Here is an 18,133-nt window from a genome sequence, read left to right on the forward strand (position 1 = left end):
TTCCCTGTTTGCTCTTGCTCATTCTCCAGCATGTCAAAATGTCCAACTCCACCATATAGACTGTCTGCAATATTTACAGCTTCTCCTAAAATAATTTCCATGTTCTTCCTCACATGGAGGGAGCAATAAACTTCCCTTTTCCTGTTTTACCTGTTTAGATTATCCTTTCAGAGCAAGGCACACCTCTCCTTATCTCTGTGTGCAGTCTCCAGCACAGCAGAGTGCTGGTCCTGGCTGTGATCTCCAGAGGCTGCAGCTGATAAGGGCTGATGATAATTAATGATACTGTGTGCTCTTCTGTAATGAGAAAAATGATACTGTTCTGAATAGCCTCTTCTCAGTGTTGAAAAGACTGTCCTGATTGAACAGTCTTAAATATTTTTCTGTTCTAATATTCAATGAGAAGCTGCTTCACATATTTTTGAAGGAGTTTTGAATGAGTTAGAGACAAGACCTCTCAGTTTTTAGATGATGTGGTTTATTTTCTTCTGTACAGGCAGGGAGGGTGAGTTTGGCTCACATCTTTGCTGCATGGTTCAGAAAGTCACAAGACCCTTAGTTGCAAGATTTTTGAAGGATTTATTGACTAATAAAATACTGCCAAACAAGGATATTTATGTTTTTGACTTAATCCTTAAATATTTTGTTTTATGGACTCATGTTACAGTGTAAGCTGTAAGCTTTCTTAGCCAGTCATGTTATGACACACAAACTTACAGTACTACATGCTGATCTCCTTGTTTACCTTTGTAACTACTTTTTTTTTTTCTGTAGCTTAAACTCCAAAACTTTAAACCTTCTGCTTCTTAATGTGTTTCTGCTTTAAACTACAAATCCACATTCTCGTTCTAGCACCTAAGTTTGAAAGCTTCTTCTAAGGTCTCAAATCCTGTGTTTAATTCTGAGATTTGGCTTGCAGGCCCAAAGTTCTGAGGGTTCTTTGCATTAGGGATTCTAACAACATATCTCTTGAAAACTACTGCCTAGATTGACTTTCATGCTTTAAAGTTTTTCAGTTATTGAGGTTTTGTTCTCTTAACGCTGCCTTTCAGGCTTGGTTAACTGAGCTGGTTGTCTGTCCCTTGAAGCCTTCCTGTAAAAGCTGCCTGTGCCCTTGACTGCCACCCCTGTCCCTCTGACTCCCTCTGTGCTGAGGCAGACCTGACTAACAACTGACTTCAAAAGTTGCTGCTGCTGCTGGCTTTTCACTCCTTTGAGAAACAGCTGCTAGGACAGTCAATAGACCTCAGCGATCCAGAAAAGGTTGGGCTTTGATTCCATAAAGAGCTTCATCTTTCTCAGCAGCTGAACTATAAATGTCACAAAAGCAGTAAAATCTATTCCTGCATGTTTTGTAAGTTGAGCACTGTCCCATTTTGTGAGAATAGTCCTTACACATTATATGCAACTATTGTATTTGGTGGGAAATGTCCCAAGGAAGGAAAAAATGATGCATCTGACTCCCTGTGCTCAGAAGGCTAATTTATTACTTTATAATACTATCATATATTAAAAAATACTATACTATATGAAAGAATACAGAAAGGATACTTACAGAAGGCTAAAAAGATAATAATGAAAACTTGTGACTCTTTCCAGAGTCTGGCACAGCTTGGCACTGATTGGCCAAAGAGTGAAAACAACTCACAGCAGAAACCAATGAAACAATCTCCAACCTCATTCCACATGAGAAAAACACAGGAGAAACAAATGAGATAAGAAATGTTTTCCTTTTCTCTGAGGCTTCTCAGCTTCCTAGGAGAAAAATCCTGGACAAAGGGATTTTTCAGAGAGTGTGAATGCCACATAGAACTACCTCACATGTAGACTATAAATGTAACAAATCAGATTGCATCTCTATTTGTCAATATTTATGCAAAGACAAATTGACCAACTTTCTTGTCTGTTGCAACATATGTAATCAAAACTAGTACTCAGCAGCCAGTTATTCAATGGAGTACCAACCCCCTCAAGCCTCTTTTTGATTTTAACTCATATTGAATGGTAGGGTTATTTTTTAATGTGAATTTTGGGTACTGAAAAAATTATCAAATGCTGTAATATTTCTGTATTTTACCATATTACTTATATTGTTTTTATTATCAGTGTAGTACAAAAATATTTTGTTAGGAGGAAGAGAGGCTTTTTTCAGACAAACAGGTAAACTGCCCCACAAATTAAGTGACATTTTTGAGGCTACCTGTTACATCTCAGGCACTGCAGCATTACACATCTACTAAGGAAGAAGTGCCAGAAAAACATTCTGACTGCTTTTCCACATGGTTTCCTGATGCTTTACTGTAATATATGGTGTGGTTTTATGTGGAATATTTTTTAACATGTCCATTTGGCACAAGTGCATGTAAAGCCTCAGGGAAACCACTGCTTACTTCTTCCAGTGTAAATTACATAGGTTGCCAGTTTGTGTTTGTTTATACCTATCTGTACATATGTACTTGCCTACTTGGAAAAAAAATTAAATGTACTTCTATTTAATTCTGGTTTAAAAAAAAAACCCAAAAAACCACAAAACAAAACAAAGAAACTTAGTTTCAGTCTTCTGTCTTTAATTAAATTGTACTTATTGCCTCCTCACTGCCAGTACTGTGCATTCCTGTACTGTGGTTGAGAGATTATGAAAGTAACTGGCACCAATGTTGGTTTCTTCTGAACTGATTGCATCTCTTTGTAAATGTGATTATTTCAGTCTCTAACCAACCTAACCCTGGGATTTTCAAATTCATTCAGGGGAGGCTCTGGGCCTGATGCATACTTCATGTTTTTAATTTCTCCTTTTTTTTTTTTTTCCCCATTCCTTTCTTCTAGCAGCTCACACAAAGTCATAGGAGATCAAATCCTGCCAGAACAGGCACTAATCCACTATATATTAAGCATGCTATACTGTGTTGTAATAAGTACCGTGCCAAAAGGTTGTTTACTTTCCAAAATTTGAGGGAATTGAACAAAAGTCTCTGTTCCCATTTGTCTCACTGCATTATGAAGATTGTGCAAACATAATTCTCAGCCTGGATGCTTCTTTTCTCCCCTCAAGTAAGCATTTAACTTATTCTGTTCATCTTCACCAGACAAATGCTGGCAGCTCCAAGCTGGGTGCCAGAGGGAGAATGTACATCCAGCATTATATTTCTTCTGCCACCTCTGCATGCATTGTAATTTTTAAGAAGCATCATGCTGAATACATTTGTACTAACACGAAGCATTCTCAGCCCACTGCAAAGGGATTAATGACTTTGAAGGGCAGAAAACCTTACAGGGATGTGGGCTCAAGCAGTGCAAGCCAGAGGCAATACTGAAATGCAGAATTATCTTTGCAGTCTCTCTGGTCAAGGTTTGCTACTTATTTTTGTGTTGCTTTGTAGATACAAGTCTGATCAGACTCGTATAACCATAGAGCATGCTGTGTTGAAAGGGATGCACATGGATCATCAAAGTCCAGCCTCTGTCCCTGCGATGCCCCAAGAATCACACCATGTGCCTTAAAGTGTCATCCAAATGCTTCCAGATCTGTCAGGCTTAGGGCTGTGATCATTTCCCTGGAGAGCCTGTTCAGTGCCCAACCAGCCTATGGGTAAAAAAAGCTTTTCCTGGTATCCACTTAACCTCCCCTGACACAGTTTTGTGTCCTTCCCCTGGGTCCTGTCACTGATAACTGGGAGAAAACATCAGTGCCTGTCACTTGCCCTCATGAGGAAGCTGGAGAGCACTTTGGGGTCTCCCCTCACTCAATATTTCCCTTTGGCCACCTCTGGTCAGCTGCCTGCTCAAAGGCCTTCAAAGGGCACAGCTGTTTCCAGTGAACTGGCACAGGAGCAGGTGAAATAGAGGCCACTTGAGTGGAGAATTGCTGCTCCTCACCTTTGAGAGGATGCCAAGACCCTGCCCTTGGGGCTTCACATCTGATTGTGTAAGGCTTGCGAAGGGATGGAGAGGGAATTCTTCACTTGGTTGTACCACTGTGGAGGCTGAGAATGTGTGAGCACATATGATGAGTGCTTCTTTGTACCCTGACATGCCCAAATACTGTCAGAAATCAGGTCTAAGTGGCTTGGCTGAGGGTGTAGAGGAAGCAGGTCCTGGTACTCTGAATCCCAGTCATGTCTTGTGGGCATCATAAAATTAAGAAAAATCCAAATCCTTCCCCCTTTCCACTGTATTTTCTGCTCCTACAACCATTAGAACTTCTACCCCATCTTTTCTGAAGTGGCTGATGGCTTTTTTCCTCTCTGGTTTTGTCTTTGTAGAATCCTCTTCAAAGTGTGGAAACACCAGGCAAAGGTAGAGTGTTGTTTGTTTTTTGTTTTTTTTTAAAGTATGTTAATTCATCATGAAACACGTTTTGCTATTTGTTTGTTTTACTAATCTGAGTGGGCATATTGCAGATGTTAACATGTTAAGGGGTATTATAAGGTAATTATGAGAAGATGAATTTGAAGTGATCTATAAGTGTAAATAAAACAGCATTTCCACAAAATAATCTGGAAACTCAAATATGGAGAATGAATAGCAGAGTGAAAGACCTACAGTGGTACAGGTGTGGTTTTCTTTAACCACGACTTTCCATGTGGAGAAAAGGGAAAAAAATGAACTTCATGGAAGCCTGAAAAATTATTTTTCTGTATGACTTTTCCACCTGACTCCAATAACTTTAATTCCCCCTTTTGAGAGCTTTAGTTCTTTGGGATCTTTTGCTGTACAAACAGTGTCTGGTCTAATGATAGACTGTCATAAGAAGAGTATATTAGTTAACAGTAATGGACCAAATTATGAACCCTGCCTTTTAAAATTCTCAGTGGCTCAGAGAATTTAAAGACCAAGGGGTGAGCAGGAGTCTGCTCTGTCAGGGATTGGATTTCAGGAGGGAACAGCCTCATCAGGTGCTGCTCTACCCCTCTGTGGCTGCCCAAATGCAGCTGGGGATGCTGCATGGGTACCATCCAAGGGCCCTCCCTCCAGCTGAGCACTGGGGTGGGCCGTGGAAGGAATTTGTCTCTCCCCATTTTGTTTGAGGAAAAAATGGCCTCTGAGATGCTCTTTTCCTCTATTTGCTTTTCTCGACTGCAGTGTGCTCTGAGAGGCAAAAAAGGTGAATCAGCTGCAAAGATTTCAGCAGTCTTTCAAACATGTAGTCGCCTCAAATGCAGGTTTCCAAATGCTAGGCTTGTTTCTGCATTATTCAACTTCATGAACAGCAGAGAGAGAAGGAACAATGCAGTTTGTGAGATGCCAGGAGAAGCTCAGCAGCTGGAGGGCCAGGAGGGTGGGGAGAGAACATGCAGGTGCAGAAGGGAGAAGGTAAATTCAGTTTGTGGGACTCTTCTTTCTTAGCTATATTCCTTTTTCCAGTGTGTTAACACCATTAATGGCAGCTAATTGCTCATGTTAAAAACAATCAATACTTAACTAATAAACATCTACCTGAGAAACATCTTCCTCCACACACTGTTCTGAAAATGTAATTGGAATGGATTTAAAACACTCCTCTGATTACAGGTATTTCCAAATTTGAACTTCATTGAATCAGCAGCTCTCGCAAGGAAAATCTCATTTATTGAGTAACAGAGTAGGAATCAGTGTTTACTCCCTACTTCTCTGTACCTTTATTTATTCCAGCAAATCTTCTACTGTGAAGATTTCCCTGTTTGCTTTTGGCACACCCTAATTTCATAACAATTGCAGAATCCTTTTGGTAGTGTAAGATTAGAAACTGCAATTTACTGATAGCAAGTCAGAACTTGCCAGGCCATTAGTCATTCTGTGGAGAAGCCTGCATTCAAATTTGTCCAAGGTAACCAAATTTCCATTTCATGTATGTTTTGACATGCTACATGCCTTACATCTGCACCTAATACATAAACTAAATGGACTAAAAGGCAGAAAAATATTTGAAGTTAGGCTAATGAGCTGGCATGTCAAAGCTGGTGTTAAGAACATGTCTCAGAAAAACCAAGTGTGAGTGCAATGGCCAAATCTAATTTGTAGGAACCAAGGGCTGAACTCCCAAATATGGGGAAAAACCATATTGCATCTTCTCTTGTGGGCATCCCAAGTTTTCCTTAGTCCTTGTCTTTTCAGTGCTCACCTTCATGATGATGCCACTGATCTAGGAGCACTAACCTTGAGATGAATCCAGATGATATTTTCACCTGCTGAAGCTAGAAATAAAAACCAAATAAGTGGTGAGCTGGAATCTCCTGCCAAATTCACCTTTGTTTCCTTTTCCACCTCATTTGCTTCCCACCCTTTTTTTACTTCATTGTGCTTGGCTGTCTAGGATTGCAGGTGTGCAAAAATCTGCATGCCTGTGACCCAAATTTAAAGGAAAATCATAGATTTGCTCAGTGCTGTTACATCTTTCCAGATCTCTGGGCAGCTAAAATCCATGTGCTTTCCTTCCTCAAGCACTACATGTGCAGATGAGGTCGGAATTGACAGCTGAGGAAGAGACAGACTGGATTTCCCGTTTTTACTGTTCCTTTCTGTCCTTCATATGTATTTATGTTTATCTTGAAGAAAACAGGATGAATTTGTAACAGCAAGAGCACCAATCAGTTGCTCCAACTAATAATATGTTTCCTTTCCCCTTTCTTCCCCAAGAGATGATTATTACTCTGAATATCATAAAAGAGTTTTGTTTATCTCCATTATAGCTTCTCTCTACCACAAAAGAGAAAAAGATAAAGGATACTATTAAAATTAAAGCCTTACTTAAAAAAATGTTTAGAAACTGCTTTAACCTTGCTCTTTAATAACAGATTGTTGGAGGTTTATTTTTAGTCATTCACTGTGGACTAAGCAAGTCAAAGACTATATTCAAAATATCTAGCCTTGATTTAGTGTTCCAATAACTGCCTCTATTAACAGTGTTATCTCTGTAGAACAATTTATGCCACTGCTGTGAATAAAGCCATACTTATCCACATTATGCCTAGGTCTGGATCATGTTCTTTTCCTCTCTATGAAGTCTTTAGAAGATTATATTCAAGTTATAGTGCTCAAAATATTTTCTTTCTTGTTAAATGGGAGGAACTGTAGGCATTTCTAGACATTCATATCTTTCTGCAGCACCAAGTGTTCTCAGAAAATGAAGATTACTCATAGTAATGGAGATTTAGCATTGGAGTTTGCTGCAATCCAGAGTGTGAAAAGGCTGCAGGCTGGTGCAGACCTGAGTCTGTGTGTGGCTCTCAAAAGCTGATGAATGAATGTTCATTCCATGTCTACATCCTTGCTGCTCAGGGCAGGGATTTCAGATCAGACATAATAAGCAGCTTTCGGAATTTGATCAGTAGTTCTCTGGGACCCATCCAGAAGGTCTGGTGTGCACCAGGAACTGATGATATTGAATCAGCAGCCTTTTCCAGCTGGATTGCTGGAGTTATCTTTCAGAGTGAATGCAGGAATGTAATGCTTACAATACATGTAATGTAGTCATCATTACATTTAGACTGTAAATCTTCTCTAACTGTGCTTGGGATTTGATACTTATTTCTAGACCTGATAATAGAAGGATCTTTAAAAAAAAAAGATGGAGGAAGGAAAGGGGGAAAATGAAGTGGATTTTTTTGTTAGGGTTTCCTTTGGCACTGAAAAAATATTTTTCTTAGCACAAAGCCGTTACATTTTTGTTTTGGGAAAAAAACTCTTTGTTTCGCAATATGGAAAAATCTTAAGGGATTTTTATTGATTTTTGTTTCATTTTTCTAAGTCTCCTTCATTGTTTCCAAACCAGAGCACAGCTCTTCACCTCTAAGTTGTTGTTGTGTTGCATTCTTATATATTCTCCCTATAGCCAGAGGTTTTTTAATCAAGAACCATTTTTAAACAACTAGAACCCCCCAATTCTGCACAAAAAGGAGACAGAAGTTATCACGGCATTATAAATCATATAGGAGCAGAGACATTTTTGATACCAAATCAGCAGGAGATTTTTAAGTTGCTTTCAAGGAATAATCCATAGGATTCTTCAACTAGTAGGAGAAAACAGTCCAGTAAATATTGGTGCTTGGAAACTGGATCTGATCAGTATGTGCATTGCAGCCTTTTCATGTTTTGCCTCTTTCTTATCACAGCAGTGGCTGAATGAATGCTGCTTAGCATTTTACTTAAAGGTCAGGTGGGTTTCTTTATTCTGTAGTTTTGGTTTTGGAGTTGTGTGTGTGCGTGTGTGTCTCCTGAGCTGTATTGAGGACCTTGCTTTTTCTTTTTCATCTCTGAAAATAAGTTGGAAAGGAAAAAAATCAAGCTGTATTTCTCAAAAGTATTTTTAATCTGTCAAAAGGGTCATAAGCCTTCATTCCAAATTCTGTTCAACCAGATTTTTGTCATGTTTTACCTGGAGAAAACGTGTACAGGTCAGAGAGAGTGTTTAACATGTATTGAACTGACATCATCTGCTGGTGCAGTAACAGCAAAGTACCTGCTCTGTTGGAAGATCTGGTAATAAAATAATATGGGAATTGTAATACTGGACTGAGAGGAAAAAGTAAGTGGGTTTCAGTGAGGAATAGGCTACTATATTCCTTACTAAATCTTGGATTTAAGTACTTGCAGGTGTATTCACTAACAGTTTCAGGATTGAGGATTGTTCTGTTTCTCACCAGGTAGAATTTATTCCTTCAGACTTCCTGCACAAGGAACAGGAATCTGTCAGAAATAAGCATATCTGGCAGCTGTGGTTAAAGTTCATTTCCCTCTCATTTCTGCATGTCAAATTTCTCCTCACCTTCAGTGAGAAGGTGATGGCAAATAATTTCACACCAGAAATAGATAACAAGGTTTTGAGTTGTGAGATTATTAGTCTTGGTTCACTTTGCAATGTGGTTCTTTCACTGTCTCTTACATACTGGGTATGCCTGGAACACCTTTCTAGAAAATAGCTTTTGATGTAGCTGAAACTGAATCTGCTGTAGGAAGTCCATGGCCTGTGCTTTGTAAATCAGTGAAACACCAGTCCTCTCTCAGCTGAGATTTATTAAAAGGCATAAAAAGCAGTAAAAGTTCTCTGGCTTTATGAATGGGAGATATAATTTCAGCCTACCATATCCTATTCAGCAGCTCATTAAAATAGAGTGAGAAAATGCTGACCAAGTTTTGTGAGTAATGGATGTTTACACACTACCCAAGATGTTTCCCTCTAATTCAGTTAATTGCTACTGCTCCTAATGACTGAAGAATGGGGGTTGGAAAAGGGTTGATTCTGGCACAGGATCCATAGACTGTTTTATAACTGATTGCTAGCAAGAATAAGAAAATTAATGTTGGAAAAAATCCTGGACCTGTGGACCAGATCATACTTGGACATTTGCTTAAACCTGAGGAACTCTGTTGCTGAAAATATCTTCATTCTGTATGTTCTAATAATTAAATAAATAATGTTGAAGGCCATTTGTCTCCCTTGGCTAGCAGTGAAACAATTGCCCCCCAATTGTTCCATTGCTGCCTTCACCCCTCACATGCTGTTAGAACAAGCTGAGGGGTTTTGTTTGGTTTTGTGTGCTTGTCTGTTTTTTTTACATATCTGACATCAGTTTTGTGGCTCAGGTAAACCATGAAAATAATTTTTCTGCAAACACGGTTAATGGTCAGGGCAGCCTGGATGTAGTGATAGGCATCTTTCATCTTAATCACATCCTTGTCTGGCACATATACATTTTCTGTTATGGAAAATACTCCACTGTGTATTTTCTCCTGACTTCATTATTTAGGAATCCTTTGCTCACAGAGCAAATAGTTTTCCCTTTTTTCTGTGGCTTAGCTGAAATAGAATGCATTACTTCTTGTTCTGGAGACAAAAACTGAAGTGCTGCTTTACCACCTAGAATAAATATTGTATTAAAACTGTGCATTTTCAGAGATTCTGAGCTACGTTTTACTGGTTTTTTTGGGAAAACAGTGAGAAGGTTCTATTCAGAAATCATTGACTTCAACAGGCCAATTTTCATAAATAAGGAGTTTGCTAGCACATTGAATTTTCCTGTCAACCACTTGGAGCAGGTTGGAAACAAGGAATCTCCTGAGGAGCTGTTGGTCCTTAATGAAAAAATAGCGTGGTGCTTTTCAGATAAAGCACGGGTTCAAATAACAATTAGCTGATGTCCTCTTCTGGACCTCCTAAGAAGGTTCCGTATGTATCACTATGGGTAAGTTCTTGGAATGTAAAAGAATTCAGTGCAAATTAAACATTTAGTTTGCAGTTACTAAGTGATTGTACATCTGGGAATGAGAATTAAATGGTGTTCTAGGGGAAAAAATCACTAGAGACAAAGATTTTTTCAAAACTATTGTGATGAAGGATGATAAATGGTGACAATGCTAAAGAGGATAAGTAAAAAGACAATTAAAACCAAATGGTAGACAGAGAGTAGAAGGACTGAGTTTTTTAGCCTGTTGATCTCTAAAATGATTCCGTTTTCATATGTGGAAGATGATCACATTACATGGTGTAGTACTCCAGCCAGTCCTTCACACATGCAATCATTTGCTGTCAGTATTTTCAGAAACGAACCTCATTATATGTCAAACTATTTCAATTTTATGTGTTTTTCTATTGTTACATAATTAAAATTTGCCTACTATGAAATGAAGAGAAATAATTTCTTTGCACTGTTTGCAGTGCATTTTGTGACTCAGTAGTTCTGGGTAGTTACTGGTTTAAAGGCAAAAGGTATCAAAGAAGGAAAATGAAATTCCTGACTGAGGATAAGGGTATTTTGGAAATATTTCTGTCAGGAAACTGGGATAGCTAAGTCCAGTGAATGGTGTTATTTGTATGTGATGTTGGGCAGGACTGCTGCACCTATCCCAAGGATAAAAAGCTAATAGGAGTCTCAGGCTTTATGTTCCTGGGTTTCTTCTTTTCCTTTTCTTTTTTCTTTCAATAGACACTGAGCTGATAGATGGCTGCTGACTTCAGTGGCCAGACAAGTCAAGGGAATATTTCAAGAACTGTTAACAGGTGGTGAGAGTGTGTTCTTGATCATGCAGAAAAATGTGAATTAGAAGGGTAAAAAAAAAAGAGATTTTTGGGTTTTCCTCTTGGAAGACAAATCAGCCTGATCTTGGAACAATTCAATATACTCTGACACTTTCTCTCTCAGCCTAACCCGTGCTTGAGAAATGAGTGCTCTTAACAGCTCTCTTCACTTGATGGAGGCTGCCAGGACTGGGGATTTGAATTTACACTGGTAATCAGGCAACCCCAAGTTGCTCCAAAAACAGAGAGGGAAGATGGATAAAAGCCAGGAATTGCAGGGAAAAGAAAAGAAAAATAAAAAAAAAGCTAAAGTGCAGCAGAGCTGAAGCCAGAGGGAATGACATAAATAGAGGTGTGGTATAAATTAGGGTACAGCTTACATTTCATACCTATTTGTATAGATATATATTTTAGTGTCCATTTTTGTGTAATACTGTCACCAACCCATGACCACCTGAATGCTGAGTTTTTCTGATTGTGGCTGCTGTTTTGTGTGTTCTATTAATTGTTTGCCTACAGTTGCAAGAGCTTTATAGTCTTAAATTTTTAACCAGTATTTTTTCTCCCTTCTACTGCTGCCTTGCCAGTCCCCTTGAAGTAAGTAGCTACTTAGCTGCTGAAATGATAAAATACCTACTTCATAAAAATCCTTCCAGCACAAAAATTCAAAGACTGAAATGGCATCTCTGAGGTACCCAGTAGCTTGCTGTAGTTGAAAATGCTTGCTTTGAAAATGCCTTAATTTGAAAGCTCTGTAATGAAAGTCTGTTAAGGATACACCAGAAATGAGCTAAGGACAGTTTCAGAAGCACAGATGGCTAATTGGCTTCAGTTGCAGGTTATGTCATTTCAATTAAATTTTATTAGGAAGCATTTCAAAGCCATAACTGATGGTTTAGGATAAATATAGTTCTTTGTAAATGACCTATTGCTAACCTTTATTTATTCCTCTGTCTCCTCTCAGCATTAATAGAGGCTGCTGTGACTGAGCTCTCCATGGCCATTTCTCGTCTCATCCATGTCTACAGCAGCAGCTTTGATGCAAATTTCCAGCTTGCCAGCCTACCTAGGAGCCCTTTATGTGCAGACATCAGCCTTAATTCCCAGCTGAGCTTCACTGTTTGTGCTGCCCACAACATCCCAGAAGCCTGGGTGACCAGGTAGGAGGAGGGCTCATAAGAAGATGTGTTGTCTCTTTGACAAAAGACATTTTTCACAGACACCAGCTCGCCTCTGCTGCTTTGGTGGTGGTCCTAAATTTATGTTAGAAATTGTGTGATGCACACCGAGGCTGTTTGGACTGGAATTGGTGTGGTCTAGGCAGGACAAGTAACTGGAAGGGTTGGAGGCCAGCTTGCCAAGTGAAACAGAGGGGTGGTTTCGCTTGAACCCAATCTCAGTGAGGCTTTCTCAGCAATTTCTGCTCTTGGTTTGTTCCAACTTTGTCATGTGGCTAAGCACCTGAATTGGTGATGTCCTTCATCAATGTGACTGAAGTTTAGAGATCCAAGTGTACCTGCTATCAGTATAAAACAAGAAAACAAAATAATAAAAATATAGAAATAGAATTTTGATAGAAAAAAGACATTTATATAAAAAGCTAATAGAAATATTCTCTTCTGCATTGCTCATATTTGGTAAAACTACTTGTCTTGTAAAGTAGCTGCTTTTCCTAGTCTGAGCTATACTTGTGTTCTTCTCTTACCACTCCAGTGTGATCAAAGGGGGACAGGTAAACACAGTCTGGTAACATTACTTTCATAAGCTAAAAAGTTGTTCTCAAGTTTTTTTTTTAATTTTCCCATTGCTCCCCCTTTGCCTTTAATCCCAAATGACTGTGGGATCATTTGCATTAGACAAAATGCAAGAGACAGTACTATAGAGCTTTGTCTGTAATTAGCCATTTAACAAAAAACTGAGGGACTTTGCATTAATTAAGGTAATAAATACAGAATAATAATCGCTATCCTGATTTCAGATGCTTATACCATTCCCACTGCATTTTATTTTTTACCAGAAAAATGTGATATTACACATAGCCTAAAGGCCACTGATGACTTGAATGCTATGTTGGAGCACACAAAAATGAAGATCTTTCTTCGTCCTAATCTCTCTTTCCATCTTTCCAATATTCATAACTGCTCTGACACTTGGTTTCAAGTTCTTTTATTGACATTTTTCACATGTATGCTCTTCATTCTTATTTTTCTGCATTGCATGAATTCATGCTGGCAGTGTCATGGATCTCATGTTCCCTTTCCAAAAGTCAAGTTATGACCTTGCAGCTGTGTTAACATATTTTAAGATGTGTACATTCCTGCATATGTATAATGTATAAAATGTATTCTATAAGAAAGTATACACATTATAATATACGTTATGTGTCAATACTTTGGTTTAAATAGGAGAACTTAACTTTGGTTGTGTGAAAACCTTTTATTTCCTCATCTGTCCTCCAACTCTTGTAAAGTTTAGATTCTAGGGGAAGTATTTCCTAGCCTACAAGGTAATTTTTCCTCCTCTGAACTGACACCTCATAACTACTGCAGACTACAGATAATTTTATTTCAATTTTTTTAAAAAGATAAAAAAACCCCAAATCTGCTATAATAATTATAAAATATAATGTTCTGGAAGAGGTAAACCATCATTCTTATAAATATGGCAAATTCAGGCACCTTCAATCTGCAACTGCCTCAAATTTCCTGTTCACATTTGACTGTTTCCCATGTTCATCATTCTTGTCCAGAATGAGGTCTAAAGCTGAGCCTGGCAGGAAGATCTGGAAGTTACAAGACTAATTAGGAACATTAGTTATTCATAATCTATTTTGATTAATATTTTAGAAGATTTCAGTGAGAAGAATGTGAAACAAGAGATATTCCCGGACCTAAATTTCACTCTGAAGCTGCTCAGTTCACTTTGTGAAGGCCAGCACAGAGGGCTTTAATGTTTCACCTGTAAATATATACATATATTTCATTGAGTACTAATCTGTTTTTTTCACAGATTGGGAAAAGAAGGTATAAAAAGAATCACAGAATACCCTGGGTTGAAAAGAACCATAAAGATGATCCTATTCCACCCCTGCCATGGGCAGGGACACCTCCCACTGCCCCAGGTTGCTCAGAGCTCTGTCCAGCCTGGCCTTGGACACTTCCAGGGATCCAGGAGCAGCCACAGCTTCTCTGGGCACTCGTGCCAGGGCCTGCCCACCCTCACAGTGAAGAATTTCATCCAAATATCCAATCTAAACCTAACCCACTTCAGTTTAAAGCCTTCCGTTGTCCTATCACCACATTCCGTTGTAAAATATCCCTCTCCAGCCCGCTGTGGGTGCTCTGAGGTGTCCATGGAGCCTCTTCTTCTCCAGGCTGAACACGCCCTGTTCTCTCAATCTTCCCAGGAGAGGTGCCCCAGCCCCCTGAGCATCTTTGTGTTCCCCTCTGGACCTGTTCTGACAGTTCCATGTCTTTCATGTGCATCCCTGAGCTGGATGCAGCTCTCCAGGTTGGAGATTTCTTGTTGACTCCAGGATCAGCAAGTACCAACACTTCACTTATGTCCAAATTTTCATTCACTGCAATAATGAAAAAAAAAGAAATTAATGTCAAAAACTTGGAACAGAGCTCAGGTGTCTTTAAGACTTCTCTTTAATTCTGAACTTCAGGGAAAAAACCCAAAAAACTTAAAAACCCCTCCACACACACATTAATATGATATGAATTATTAAAATTCCTTTTCTTATGTAAAGATGGATTTTCATAAGTTCCTGAGTGGCTAACTCCAGATGTACTGGACATAGTATATATTACAATTAATTTTTTTTTCTCCTTTGTAGCTACAAAGTTTTCTCCTTTTCCTGTTTACTAACTTATGCTGGGAAGATAATATGTCAAGTGAAGATTTGCAAAAATACTCCAGTTAAGAGATCCTTCTTCTTCCTGGCTGACTGGAATGAGAAGTAAGTTTTGGTCTGTGTTTGATATATGTATCTCTGACAGATATTACACATCCAGTATTCATTAAAAAAGCCCAAAAATGCCAAAAGCAACATATTTTTTAATGGATGATGTTCTGAGCCAATTAAACTGCACAGAATTCACAGAAACATAGATTGGAATGAGAAAGAAATGGGACAGCCAGAGGCAGGGAAATAGGACTGAGGTTAGTCTGGTCTGACAATAACCTAAACTGAGCTGCTCTGTGAACAGCTTTTGTTCACTGGAGGGGTCCAGGAGTGCTGGAAGTGAAAGCAGGTGCAACCAAAGGCTGTATTTCTGTTCCTTTGAGGAATTCCACCTTTTGGATCTACCTTTAATATATCTGCAATCCAACTTTAAAATATACTTTAACTTTTCTTCATTGTCCTTTTTTTACCAAACAGGGCTGTTTGGGTAGTTAGGTTGGGGTCTTATTTGTTTGTTTGCTTGTTTAATTTTTGGAGGGCTATTTTATTTGGTTGTTTGTTATTTTTTGCGGGTTTTTTTTTGGGGGGGGGGTTTTTTGGGTGGTTTTTTTTTTTTTTTTTTTTGTGAGAAGGATCTGCAGTTTTACAATGAATAATCGTGTATGTGTCCTAGGGAAACTCTGGCAAGCATTTGCTTTCTGCAGTGATGATACTGAGAGTTTTTCTTCACTGCTCTATGTTCAGAGTGTTAACAATTGTCTGCATCACAAAATGCATGTCTTGGTGGTTTTATTACTGTCTCATCAAAGCACTAACGGTTCTTCAAAGTTAACTCTGTCAAACATTTTTATGTAACAAATATTGTTGGTCTCTCAGTGAAAAAGACAGAAGGAGTTATTTTTAGCAGGTAAGCCAGTTCAGTTTCCCAATAACTGTTTCTAACTAATTATGAGTAAGGAAGAGTTCATGAGACAGGGAAAGCAAACTTGAAAGCTATAAATAGGGACACGTGGGAAGACAGTTGGGAATTGCTTCTCAATTCTGTTCTTGGGAATCAGAAGGAGTGGGAAATGGCTGTCTTGCTTTGTTATTCAAAGAGGGAGGTGTGCAAATCTGCATCATTTCCAAATGTCAGAAGACTGATGATCTTAAATTTTGACATTAATGCTGATTTGGAGTACTTCAGATTTTCAGCTGAAACCCATCTAATTTCTTTCAGTAGCTCCTCAGCACAGACCAGGAAACTTTCCCAAATCAAATAGAAATTTGATAGTTTTGGAACTGGGAGCAAAATCTTATGCTGATTTTTTTTTCCTTTCATTATTACCACGTCTTACTTCTAGCACCCATAATTCTTATGTTTTACTGTTTAATATACTTTTTTTAATGCAGCTTCTACTTTTGCTTGCTGTTTAAGTGTGACTATATCTTTTCAAGATTGCTGAGTTGCATTCTTTTGTCACTCTATTACTCGGATTTATCTTTTAGTCTGTTTTTGTAATCTCTAGTTTATGCAGATCTTTTGTTTTCTTAATAACTGTATTATCAATGTGGAATAATCCTTTTAGCTCCTAGCTCCTTATATTGATTTTGTTTATACAGAAAGAAACTTAATTAATTTTAGTTTCTGCTTAAGAAATTTGAGCTCCCACTGAATATACATGGAAAAGGCTAGAAAATTATTCAGGAAAAAGAAAATGCAGACTTGTATGGGTAATTACACACGTGATCTTTCCATACAGCATAAAACTATCTGGCTTATTGGAATAATTGCAAGTTATTATTTTAGATAAATTTTCATAAACTGTATAAATGAACTGAATGACCAAACAAGCTAATGGTCAATGCAAAACCAAGATTAATATTGATGAAAAATTAATTTTCTCACTAAAAAATACAAATCTGTCATTGCTGTTAAGACAACATCTGCTTTTAAGTTGTGGTTAAGAAACATCACACCACCAAAGCACACTTTAACAAGAGCATGATTATCTTGGTTTTTTAAGTGATGTTTTCCTCTGAAGACACAAGACAGCCAATAATTGCTGCTTGACGATTCTTCCTTAACAGGTTCCTTATTGTGAAATAGCCTTTCACTGATAAGGTAATTCCAAAGCAAAGTTTAATTAAGTTCTTCCTGCCTTTGCCAGCTCTAGTAGTTACCACTGGAGTGAATGAGTTTTTGTCTGCCTCTTCTCAAAGGCTGTGACTCAGGTTAATTGTTGCCAATACTCGTCAATGTATTGAAGGGATTTGTCAGTTGCCTTTTCCTTCAGAGTGCAACTTCTGTAATTTATAGCTCAATATATGTGTTAGAACATGTAGAAAAATGTAGAAAGAACCCACTTGTAACAATGCTCAAATATTTTAGATTTTAGCTTTCACTTTTTCTCTTCTCTGGTTTTCTTTTAGGGTCAACTTCCCTCTACGAATAAAGACTCTTCCAAGGGAAACTATGCTGACAATAAAACTGCTGGGAGTAAACATTGCCTCTAAAAATACAGAAGTGCTTGCTTGGACATGCTGCCCATTGTATGCAAAAGAGTAAGTTCTGTTTTGTATGACCTTAAAAGACCATTCTTGAATAGTGTTGCACTCAGCCTGGGAGAAATATAAAAAGACAAAATTACTCATTTCAGGACCTCCTGTAATAAGACTGAGAGCATGTGCCAGTAGGAGACATATCCACAGATGTCTTACCTTTCTTTTCTCTCTTTCTTTTTATTTCTTCTCTCTCTTTCTCTCTCTCTCTTTCTCTCTTTCTGTCTTTTTCCCTCCTTCCTTTTCTAGTTTTAGGTGACTCTCTAACACTGTCTCTTCTTCACAATGTGGGGTTTTTTTGTTTATTTGGTTTTTTTTCCTGTTCTCACACACATTCATTCTGCCGAAATTGGAACAGTTAGCAGTGACCACAATGAGCACTTTGCACTCTCCACATCATTTTAGAAGCTTTCTTCCCTGTTCTAACCACTTCTTTCTGCACACTACACAATGTAACAGTGGTTTAAATGTGCTTGTCATTTGAATGTGTCTGCAGTGATGTACAAATATCCAAGGTAAATTTTCTGCAGTGCTCTAAATATGTTTCAGTAGCACTGAGACATCTGAATTTAGACTGAGTCTTTGCAGTGATAGGAATTTTTTATTTAGGCTCCATAGCCCTGCAATACCCTCAGTGCAATAGAGGGATTTCTCAAGCCCCCCAAATTTCTACATTAGCATCAACCTCT

At 38.3% G+C, this 18,133-nt stretch overlaps 1 protein-coding gene across 18 annotated transcripts in view; it reads left to right on the forward strand.

Moving 5' to 3' along the window:
• PIK3C2G (phosphatidylinositol-4-phosphate 3-kinase catalytic subunit type 2 gamma) overlaps positions 1–18,133 on the forward strand; it is a 241,376-nt gene that overhangs the window by 91,206 nt on the left and 132,037 nt on the right. For all 18 annotated transcript variants that reach the window (XR_010362871.1, XM_064421395.1, XM_064421393.1 and 15 more), the window contains 4 exons: positions 4,263–4,296; positions 11,958–12,153; positions 14,835–14,957; positions 17,316–17,447. Coding sequence is in view for 17 of the 18 variants with exons in the window: in XM_064421395.1 (XP_064277465.1) it covers positions 4,263–4,296; positions 11,958–12,153; positions 14,835–14,957; positions 17,316–17,447 (485 nt within the window). In the remaining variant the exon portion in view is untranslated. The remainder of the gene's footprint in view (positions 1–4,262; positions 4,297–11,957; positions 12,154–14,834; positions 14,958–17,315; positions 17,448–18,133) is intronic.

The sequence above is a fragment of the Passer domesticus genome, chromosome 5 (genome assembly GCF_036417665.1).
Source record: "Passer domesticus isolate bPasDom1 chromosome 5, bPasDom1.hap1, whole genome shotgun sequence".
NCBI classification, from domain to species: domain Eukaryota; kingdom Metazoa; phylum Chordata; class Aves; order Passeriformes; family Passeridae; genus Passer; species Passer domesticus.